This window comes from Hevea brasiliensis, chromosome 17, assembly GCF_030052815.1.
Source record: "Hevea brasiliensis isolate MT/VB/25A 57/8 chromosome 17, ASM3005281v1, whole genome shotgun sequence".
NCBI classification, from domain to species: Eukaryota; Viridiplantae; Streptophyta; class Magnoliopsida; order Malpighiales; family Euphorbiaceae; genus Hevea; species Hevea brasiliensis.
The window spans coordinates 9,960,125-9,971,566 of NC_079509.1; the positions used below are offsets into that span (position 1 = coordinate 9,960,125).

The 11,442-nt window shown below is 37.3% G+C and overlaps 2 protein-coding genes across 2 annotated transcripts; one reads left to right on the forward strand and one right to left on the reverse strand.

Moving 5' to 3' along the window:
- Positions 1–460: 460 nt before the first annotated feature.
- On the forward strand, positions 461–8,008 carry LOC110664004 (ATPase 11, plasma membrane-type). The gene is made up of 21 exons (XM_021823523.2): positions 461–884; positions 979–1,098; positions 1,200–1,298; positions 1,389–1,526; positions 1,841–1,975; positions 2,069–2,248; positions 2,339–2,545; positions 2,643–2,762; positions 2,846–2,965; positions 3,116–3,238; positions 3,326–3,430; positions 3,568–3,712; positions 4,508–4,672; positions 4,794–5,032; positions 5,231–5,263; positions 5,380–5,461; positions 5,801–5,961; positions 6,425–6,610; positions 6,701–6,883; positions 7,014–7,192; positions 7,551–8,008. The coding sequence occupies exons 1-21, from the start codon at positions 831–833 to the stop codon at positions 7,645–7,647; spliced, it is 2,871 nt and encodes a 956-aa protein (XP_021679215.2). The 5' UTR covers positions 461–830; the 3' UTR covers positions 7,648–8,008.
- Positions 8,009–8,584: 576 nt separating this feature from the next.
- On the reverse strand, positions 8,585–10,894 carry LOC110664006 (protein NRT1/ PTR FAMILY 2.11). Its single transcript, XM_021823524.2, has 4 exons — positions 10,688–10,894; positions 10,378–10,595; positions 9,726–10,282; positions 8,585–9,630 (listed from the first exon to the last, which is right to left on the reverse strand). Exons 1-4 carry the CDS (start codon positions 10,845–10,847, stop codon positions 8,757–8,759), a joined length of 1,809 nt encoding a protein of 602 aa, XP_021679216.1. The 5' UTR covers positions 10,848–10,894; the 3' UTR covers positions 8,585–8,756.
- Positions 10,895–11,442: the final 548 nt, after the last annotated feature.

An 11,442-nucleotide genomic window follows, 5' to 3' on the forward strand; every position in this document is an offset into this window, starting at 1 on the left:
AAGCCTGTGTCGTGCATGTGCAGTTTTTTTTTTTTAAAAAAGAAAAAAAAACACGCAAAATTATTACTCCCATTTTATAAGAATAAATTTATTTTTATTTTTTTAATTTATATTAAATTTAGAATTTTTATTTTTAAAAAATAGTTATTTATTAATATATCTCTATTTAATATGTATTAAAAAATAAAATTTATTTTAAAAATAATTTAATAATATTATTTATTTAATTTTTAATGAAATAAGATAATTAAGATATATGTAAAAAAAAATTTATTATTTTTTGGTATTTTATCTTTATTCTTTGTTCAATGGACGAAAAGTAATCTATTCGGATTGGCCTAATAAGAAATAAAATGTATATAAAAAAAAAAATAAATTTTATTATTTTGATAATATTAACAGCGTTTTCTTGTTTCACTAGTCCTCTAAAAAGCTGGAAATTCCCAAATCACGCCGTTGTACGATTGTTGGATGCGTGAAGTAGGTTGCATTGATCAAAAGTTGGGACCTTTCCACAGAGAAGAATTTTTTTTTTTGGATTTTTTTATGCAAAATGCCAGGAAATAGAGAGCTTATGGGCTGTTACTTGCACACTCTTTGCTCCTACTGGTTTCTCTCATTGTTAATTCTCTTTGCAGATTTGGTGTTGGTGGGTTGTCTTCCTTTTGCCCTTCGGAACTCTAATTCAGGCTCTAAATCAAGTCTTTTTTAACTGGGCATCGGAACATCTCAAGTTTTGTGGCTTTGTCATGCTCTTTTTCACAGTGGCTGTGCTGTGAAATTTGATTTTTTGGTTGTTACATTGTGAGAGTGTTGAAGGAGGGGAAAAGATGGGGGACAAAGGTGAAGTTTTGGAGGCTGTTTTGAAGGAAACTGTGGATTTGGTAATAGATCTGGGCATATTTGAAGTCATTGATAGTCTGGTTGCCATTCCTCTTTGTTTTGGGTTGAAACTGTTAACGCTATCTTTGAATGCAGGAAAACATACCCATTGAGGAAGTGTTTGAGAATCTGAGATGCAGCAAAGACGGTCTTACAATTGAGGCTGCCGAGGAGAGGTTGACCATTTTTGGCCACAACAGGCTTGAAGAGAAAAAGGTACTGCTTTTCATCTCTATAAGGCATTTATACTTTTGTTTGTCAATTCAGGTCTTGACCTTCTTGTTATGCTTCAACTTTATCTACCGGTTGTGTTTCAGGAGAGCAAATTCTTGAAGTTTTTGGGGTTTATGTGGAATCCTCTGTCATGGGTTATGGAGGCTGCTGCTATTATGGCTATTGCTCTTGCAAATGGAGGAGTAAGTAATAGCATTTGGGATTCTCAACAATTTGGAATATGAATTTGTTTGTTTGTATTTGTTGAATTGGTCTTTTTGGTATTTTTGTAGGGGAAACCTCCCGATTGGCAAGACTTCGTTGGTATTATTACTCTGCTTTTAATCAACTCCACTATCAGTTTTATTGAGGAAAACAACGCTGGTAATGCTGCTGCCGCTCTCATGGCTCGTCTCGCTCCAAAAGCTAAGGTGTGAAGAAATGTATTTTGTTTAATATAGAGTGAATTATTCTTGAATATGAGCATGCGCTCATGTAGCTCAATTGATTGAGAATCCAACACCATAAAAAAGCAAATATGATTGAAAGACTTTCTGCTTTTAATAGATTGACACTTGCAAATTGTATTAAAGAAATTTGATTGTTTGCTGTTGTAACTGGTGTCCTCTCAAATATTGCAAGCTTTATATATATATATATGTGTGTGTGTGTGTGTGTGTGTGATTCCTGTTTCATGAACTCTTAAATTTTTAAATTTTTTTCATCTCTAATTATTGTTTAAAAGGTTCTTCGAGATGGAAGGTGGAGTGAACATGATGCTGCCGTTTTAGTTCCTGGTGACATTATTAGCATCAAACTTGGAGATATTATTCCAGCTGATGCTCGTTTACTAGAAGGTGATCCACTGAAAATTGACCAGGTGGGTGTGCCGTTATCATGGCTTTGAATATTGATTATTGAATTCATGTTGACTTCATCTGGTTACTGAACTTGCTTTCTTTTGGTTTGGCAGTCAGCACTTACTGGTGAGTCTCTTCCTGTGACAAAAGGATCTGGAGATGGTGTTTACTCTGGTTCTACTTGCAAGCAAGGAGAGATTGAAGCAGTGGTTATTGCCACTGGTGTCCATACCTTCTTTGGGAAGGCTGCTCACCTTGTGGATACCACGAACCAAGTGGGCCACTTCCAAAAGGCAAGGAGATAGAAAGAAAGTAGAATCTTTGCCAATTGGTTTTTAATTCTTGTGATTCTGATATCATTTCTTCTTTGTTACACATTGCAGGTCTTGACTGCAATTGGGAATTTTTGTATATGTTCAATTGGTGTGGGGATGGTTATAGAGATTATTGTCATGTACCCCATTCAAGATCGAAAATATCGTCCTGGAATTGACAATCTTCTTGTGCTTCTCATTGGAGGAATTCCAATCGCCATGCCAACTGTCTTGTCAGTAACAATGGCAATTGGTTCTCATAGGTTATCTCAGCAGGTTGGCTGGGTTCTTGGAGATGTTTTGGCTATCTGTGGAATGATGGGTTTTGGGTATAATAGGAGGAATTATGATAAATATGTTGAATGTGATGCAGGGTGCCATCACAAAGAGAATGACTGCAATTGAAGAGATGGCAGGCATGGATGTGCTTTGCAGTGACAAGACTGGAACTCTGACATTAAACAAACTTACAGTTGACAAAAATCTCGTTGAGGTCGGTTGGAGGATACCATTGCTACAGCATCTAGTATTGAGTGCTACTTCTTGTTTTAAATGTCTCTGAATTTAACTTTTCAGGTTTTGGCCAAAGGAGTAGATGCAGACACTGTTGTTTTGATGGCAGCTCGAGCCTCTAGAACAGAGAATCAAGATGCTATAGATTCTGCTATTGTTGGAATGCTTGCTGATCCAAAAGAGGTAGTTAACTGATTAAACTTTCATTGCTTTCTTGTGATTTGCGATCGCCACTTGGTTGCTCATTATCATTTAATCTGGTTATACTGTTTTATTATTTTTCCCCCATTTTTGCCCTCTTTAAAATCTGAATTTATTTCCTGGTTCCAAAAGGCGCGTGCTGGAATTCAAGAAGTTCATTTCCTTCCTTTTAATCCAACTGATAAGCGGACAGCCTTGACTTATATTGACAGTGAAGGTAAAATGCATAGAGTAAGCAAGGGTGCACCAGAGCAGGTAACCTGTCTGCATTGTGTTTTTGGCTGTTGCATGATCTTGGGAGTCCAAATTATGTTTTAATTCCTTTCTGCAATCTTATTTTAGATTCTGAATCTTGCACATAATAAGTCAGATATTGAGCGAAGAGTTCATGCTGTCATTGACAAGTTTGCAGAGAGGGGTTTACGGTCCCTTGCTGTTGCATACCAGGTAATTGAAATCCTGTTTTCTTCTTTCTGATCCTCTATTAATGCTATTTGATATTTATTATAGACTTTTGTTCCCTTTTTTTGTTTTTTTTTTGGCTGTCACTGGCATTTAGAGGGCACTAACATCATATTATGCAGGAAGTTCCAGAAGGCAGGAAAGAAAGTGCTGGAGGTCCTTGGCAGTTCATTGGCCTCATGCCTTTGTTTGATCCACCTAGGCATGACAGTGCTGATACTATAAGGAGGGCTTTGAATCTTGGTGTAAATGTCAAGATGATTACAGGTTTGTTATTGTTTTGTAGTTGGAAGCTATTCTTCTAGATCATACAAAATCATAATATAATGTATTTTTATATTGAGAAGTGATAACTAGAGCTTCTGGGATGGGCAAGTGTGCTACCTGTAATTATAGCCCAAAAGATTTTTGAACATTTATCATTTGATATAATTTAGAATAACATGATATTCTTTATTTAACCTTACATGTTGCTAGCACTATGCCAAATCGTTCTGTTGAATTACATCTACTTAGTGTTGCACCAATTCCTATCCTTTTTTTGTATAGTCAACCAACTGGCAATGAAAATTTATATCTGGAAAGGAAACTGTTGTAGATTTTAACAATTCAATTGAGCTATGTTCTTACTCTTTCAGTTTTATTTTTATCTTTAGTATTTTGGTAAAAAGCAGAATTCTCACTTGAAGGGCATTAGATTATGATGCCAAATTTGAAATTTATGTGTTTGAGGATAATATAAAGGTATTTCTAGTATTTCTAGGTCTTTTATGGTGTTTCCACCTGGAATGTTCATAGTAGAAGATGAAAGTCTTCATGTTTAATTGTTTATACATTCTTAAAAGCTTGCACTGTGAGAAATATTATATTTTGGTAACATGGCATTCTGTGATGCATCCAATTTAACTGTTTACTGCATTATTCAATCTCTGAAGCTAGAGCCCAAATGTTGACCTTATTTTGTTTAATTTGTCTAGATGTAACAGTATTATTTCAGATGATCATTAGCATCACCTTTTTTATTATTCTGTTTTGAGTTGCTGAGTCTTTTGGCTTCTTCAGGGGATCAACTGGCCATAGGTAAGGAAACTGGACGGCGTTTGGGAATGGGAACCAACATGTATCCTTCATCTGCGTTGCTAGGACATGACAAGGATGAGTCTATTGCTGCTTTACCAATTGATGAACTAATTGAAAAAGCTGATGGCTTTGCTGGTGTTTTCCCTGGTACTTCTCTTAATTTTCTTTCCCAAGACTGACTTTGGTTCTCTCTTGTTTGGTTTTGCTGCGTAGCATGGGGTTCAGTTTTCTTTCCTAACATTTTTGGGATTGACGTGTATTGCTTCAGAGCACAAATATGAGATTGTAAAACGCTTGCAAGCTAGGAAACACATCTGTGGGATGACTGGTGATGGAGTCAATGATGCTCCTGCTCTTAAGAAAGCTGACATTGGGATTGCTGTCGCTGATGCAACTGATGCAGCTCGTAGTGCTTCGGATATTGTCCTCACAGAACCTGGCCTTAGTGTCATCATTAGTGCTGTCTTGACAAGTCGAGCAATCTTCCAGAGGATGAAAAATTATACTGTAAGCATTGTTATCTGACTGTTAATATAATGTTTTCCTATATTAAAGTGACTGAACTATAAGTGCAAATGCTTTGTTGTTCTTGATACTTGGCATTCTTGACTTCTTAGTCATAATATTTATAGTCTATAAAGTTTATGTTGGCAGTTTGACATCATTGTTGATCAACTGACCCCCCTTTCCCCTTTTCTTTTCCAGATCTATGCAGTTTCCATTACAATTCGTATTGTGGTAAGCTAGAGTATTGCCTCTCCATTTCTTTATATCCATATACAGCAGTAAAATTTTTCACTGGAACATTTTTGTAATATTTCTTACCCTGTCTGGGTGGTTTGTTTTGATGACAGCTTGGTTTCATGCTGCTGGCCCTCATATGGCAGTTTGACTTTCCACCTTTTATGGTGCTTATTATTGCTATTCTCAATGATGGTTTGTCTCTCTCTCTCTCTCTCCCCCACTAATATGCACACTACACATGTGCACACCCTCACTGATACTGCTTTGGTGGGATAGAAATTTGGTACATTTGGGGTGAGCTTTAGTGGGATTGAAATTTTTTACATTTGGGGTAAGTTTCATCACTTGTGCAATTTTATACTCTAGCCACTAAGCATCTGTCATTGTCATCGCATAAAGAGGATATCGTTCCTGAATTACTGATATTTGTGTTTTTTGTTTTAATTACTTTTTTTGGTTGATGTAGTAGTTGTTTCCTATCTCTCTTCTTCTGCTTCTTGTTGGGAACTTGCTGACGCGAAATAATTACAGGTACCATTATGACAATATCTAAGGATAGGGTGAAGCCATCTCCTCTGCCAGACAGCTGGAAGCTGGCAGAGATTTTCACTACTGGCATTGTTCTTGGTAGTTATCTGGCAATGATGACGGTCATCTTCTTTTGGGCAGCATATAAGACAGACTTCTTCCCAGTAAGGTCCCATGCCTTTATTAAATTTGTTTTAATCATGGACAACACATTAGCCTATAGACTGTAAATAACTTGGGCTGAAGACTTCCAAAAATTTGAATGCATATTTGTTCCATGATAACTTATGCTTTCCTACCTTTTTTTCTTTTTTTATTTGTTTTAATTTTTTTCATCATTAATATTTTGAGATTAAAATGACAAGGTTTGATTGTGATATTTAACTCTACCTATTGTAAAGTTAGATAAACTGTGAGAATGCACATGTTTCTCTATCTTTTGTTGATATTGAATTTTTTGTTCTGGGCTATCAGCATGCTTTATGGTTGTAGTTTAGCTGTTAGTGGTGAACTTGTGATAGCCTAATAGACCACTCCAGGATCAATAGTGGTTCTACTTTAGCTATTGGTAGTGAACTTGTGATAGACTACTCCATTATCGATTTTCATTGCCTGTTAATTTTCCAGAGGGTATTTGGAGTATCAACTCTGGAGAAAACAGCTCATGATGACTTCAGAAAGCTTGCATCAGCAATTTATTTGCAAGTGAGCACTATCAGTCAGGCCCTAATTTTTGTGACGAGATCGCGAAGTTGGTCTTATGTTGAACGCCCTGGATTACTACTCGTGGTGGCTTTTTTGGTTGCTCAGCTGGTAAATCAGTGGTCTATCCATTTACTTGATGATTTCCGGTAGCCTGGACTCTGGAAGGAACATTTATGTTTGCCTTTTTGTTTTGTGCAGGTTGCCACTTTGATTGCAGTCTACGCAAATTGGAGTTTTGCTGCAATTGAAGGGATTGGTTGGGGCTGGGCTGGTGTGATCTGGCTTTATAACATCATCTTTTATATTCCACTTGACTTCATCAAGTTCTTTATAGGCTATGCTTTGAGTGGTAGGGCCTGGGATCTTGTTATTGAGCAAAGGGTACGTATGGCGTTTGGCTTACTGGGCTACTTCTTAGATTGGAGTCTTGGTTATTTCTGTGTTTAGCGTGTGTGCATGTGCATATATACATTGTAATTGTTTTGTGATGATTAATTTCTTTTCTCTGCAGATTGCTTTCACAAGGCAAAAGGATTTTGGGAAGGAACAACGGGAGCTTCAGTGGGCACATGCACAAAGGACATTGCATGGTTTGCAACCACCAGACACCAAGATGTTCACAGAGCGAACCCATTTTACTGAACTCAATCAGATGGCTGAAGAAGCTAAAAGGAGAGCTGAAATTGCAAGGTATGCAGTGATATTAGCAAGCAGTCACTTGTATCTAGCGTCTCTGAAACTTTGGTTTTAGGTCCTGTTTAAAGACAACCGAGAATCATACTTGGAAAAAAAAAGAAGAAGTGGTCTTTTCTAAATTTATACATTTAAATTTTGAGGATAGATTTGCAAAATAAATAACCCTCCTTTTCGCTGTTGCACTAAGCTCATATGAAATATATCTTCAGGTTATCATGTCCTCAAAAGATTCGGCCTTTTGGTTGTTTAGTTTTGATACATTTTATGACTTCTGCCATGCTGGTGGTCTTTTCTGTTTCCATTGGTTCATCAGAAGCATAGTTGTTTTCTGATTTATTATATTTGGCTGCAGATTGAGGGAGCTTCATACGCTTAAGGGTCATGTAGAATCAGTGATTAGATTGAAGGGCATAGACATAGACACAATTCAACAAGCATACACAGTCTGAAGATCTAATTGGTGTACAAGAACAATAAATGAAGCATTTACGTCTTCCTAGAATAGAGACCCGTAAGCAGCAGTCTCCTACTAGTTATCTTGGAGCAACAATGCTCTACAACGTTTCATGAGCTCCACCATTTAAGGTGTCATACTCATTTTTTCTTGTCAGTTGTTCTCTAATCTCTCTCTCTCTTACCTTTTAATGCCCACGAGAGGGGAAAACTCATTTTTTTGCCATTTGTGTCTATATTAGTAAGGTTATGGTTCGTTGGTCCTTTTCTTCATACAGCGTGGTACTCGATATAGTTAGAGTACGGAACCTTTTCAACTTTTTATAATTCAGTGATAAAATTTCTGTTTTCAGTTCCCATCAATTGTTTCAAAGTGGTATCTATTTTAACCAATTTGGTATGCTATGTTGCTAAATCTTGGGTTGAAGAATCTTGAAAAGTTGAAAATCAAGTTATATTATGCAGGTTGTAATCAATACAGTGTGTGCTATATGAATCTCAGTTTAAAACAGCAAGGCTCGAAACTTGTTCATATTTTGCAAATCGAAATGCTACTTGGACATTAAAAATAATGTTTTTGAATTGATTTTAAATCATAGTTTGAATATACTCGAGTAAAGCTCGAGTTGATGCTTGAATTGGTTTTTTAATATTATAAAATTGTAAGTGTTGATTAAAGTGGAGCTTGATTTGATTAGAGTTTTGTCCGTTTAAAGTTGAAATTAATTTAATTAACCATGTATCGCATTCGATTGATGGGTCGATTCGTTTTTCTTTTTCATATATTGTTTTACAAGCAATCAAATTCGATAACCCGCAATCACAGCGAGTGGAAGAGTGTTGCGTTGGGACCTGGGATTCCATTTCCTGCAATGGTAGAGTGCTACTCAGAGGTCCACACGCCAATGAGTTGGGTTATTTTATGGTTTAGAGTCGAAGCAAATATTATGAAATTGTATACACGGCAAATAGTCAATATCACACCTAAAACACGCTAATCGCTGTCCAGGAAATCCCCGAGTATGGAAAAAGTGACCTGTGAAGCTGGAAAGAGTGCAGTCTACTGTTCTAATTTTATTTTATCCTAATTAGTAGAAATCTTATCTCAGGGCTTAATTGGCTTTGCCTGTTGGGTAATTTCGATTGTATCTGTAATGCCTCCTTTGTACTTGTACCACTTTGCACATATTAAAAAGTAGCCGAAATTTAAGACCCCAAGAGCAGCAATCACGTAATAGTAGTAGTTTAGTCTTCCCTTGTTGAGATCTTCTGGCAACCAATTTGTCGTTCTGTGAACTATTGTTATTAATAAACTGCTTAAATAACTTGAACCTGCCATGCCACAAAAAAAGAGAGACCCTGCAATGCTTCTCATGTTCTCAGGAAATTGCTTGTAGTAGAATTCAACCATGCCAATGGAACCGAATGCTTCGGCTAATCCTGTCAGTGCTAGCTGAGGAATTAACCATACACTGGACATTGATGAAATGCCACCCCTTCTTGGCGCTGTTCCTACAGTTGGCTTGGTGAGAGCTATAGTCCTCCTCTTCTCTTCAACCAAGGCGGAGACTAACATTGCGAGAGCTGATAAAATTATGCCAATCCCAATTCTTTGAAGAATTGTGATGCCACCCTCTTTACCTGTTAGCCTCTGGAGAAATGGCACAAAGATTCGGTCGTAGATAGGTATAAAGATGGTTAAACTTAGCATCATGAACACCCCGTAGGACGCAGCTGGGACTTTGAAATTGCTGCTTCCAAGGCGTCTATCGCTTTGAACTGCTTGGAAGACGGCGTAAGTTTGCTGTTGAACTATAGCAATAAAGAATACAACATCTGATACCCATATGGGAATCACTCTCAACAGGCATTTCACTTCTTCCACTTGCTGCAGACTGCAAAGCTTCCACGGATCAGCTGGTGATCCGTCAGGGTTTATTTTGTCTTCGAGAGTCCTAATTGCTGCTTTGTCAAGGAATCTGTAACGTTGCCATTATTAATCATGGTCGATTAGTAACATTTTCAATTAAGGCATTTGGTGATTACTCACTCAAAGTATCTGAAATTGGGTTACCTGAATTGATCCGTGTAAGAAAGCTTGGCATTGATAGACGTGGGAGGAGTATAATTGAAAAGGGAGAACCAAGGTTGCTCTACTGGCTTCAACCGTCTTTTCTTGATCGCAACTACTATAACCTGTGCTACGCTGGTCATTGGGCTGCCATTAGCTTTCACTTTGACATAGATTTTTGAACCCGAGAAGAAAAGTATACAAGCAATGAGCATCAGAATTGCTGGAATTGCTAAGCCTATTGCCCAGCTAACATTGGCTTGAACGTAAACAATTAGAGTCAGAGATATCATCATGGCGAACGTGAACGTGAAGAAGTACCAGTTGAAGAAGCTATTAATACCCTTCTTTCCAGATTCAGTTTTTGGGTTGAATTGGTCTGCTCCAAATGCTAAATTACATGGGCGGACTCCACCAGCTCCTACTACCATGAGTCCAAATCCTGTCAGTAGAAATGCCATTTGACCTGGTGTTGGCCCTTGGCACGTACTACTCTCCTTTCCACACCGGGGAGGATGCAGTTTAGAAATTGCAGCCGTTAATTGAATCACAAGCAAACCCTTCACGTGAAATACAGGAACAAATCAACCAGAAATTTAGATGATCAATTCACTAGATAAAGTGAAAGTGTTAAATTGCAAGAAATTTTTAGTACCAGAAAGGATGTAACTGTGGCGAAACCCAAGGTGTTATAGCGACCAAAGTAAGTGTCACAGAGATAGGCTCCAACCAAAGTACCAAAGTTGGTGGTGCCATTGAAGACGTTGATAATGGTTGCAGCTGTGATGCTCTTCATGTTAAAGACAGTGGTGAGATATATCAAGAGATTTGCTAAGGTTCCAATGGCTCCAAGCTTCTCAAAAGTTTCATTCCCTGGAATTTAGTTAATGTGCACTACAAATTAATCTCTAAAGCCCTTGAAAAAAAAACAAATGCTTGAAGCCAAAGAGCAAGCTCTTACTTACCTATGATAAAAGGCATAGCTTTCCACCCCCTGTAGTTAATTTTGGGCTCTGCATCCAGGGCATCTTCCTGATTGCTTTCCATGGTTGGTTTGTGAGTTTCTTTCCCGTGAACTTCCATGGAATCCTTCCCTTTCTCCCCTATCGTTTCATCGTTTTCCATCTGTGCCTAGTCAGTGTCCTGGGTATAGTGGGTGGAGATACGCGGTTCTTATAATGGATACATAGTACTTATCAGTAAGTGTGAAAGATAAGAATTCAGAGTGTGGTAATAATAATAATTGAAAGCAATAATTGAAAGCAAAAGGCATTTGACACGTCCAGGGGTGTTCCTTTCCGGCCATCTCTCTCTCTCGTACTAAATAATAATTTTTTTTTGTCATTAAAGGTATATCCCAACTATTAACTAACCAGGTCAAATGGTACATTTACATATATCAGACTCAAATCTCGAATATAATATTTCTAATTTATATATATATATATATATATATATTTTTATTTATTCTAATCCTGGTATTGTGGACTTCGCGTATGTACTTTCATTTTATGGAAATTCGATCGTCGTCCGGATCTGCAATTTCAGGCCGAGCAGATAAGCTGCTGAAACTATTTCAGAACCGGATCAAGATTATAGGCTACCCCACTATTTTTAAATGTTCTGGACGCGTTCCAGTTGTCAGATTTGACATAGGTAAACTCGAACTCTACATTACTCAATTTTTACCTTGTACTGGATTAGAATAAAATTTATAAAA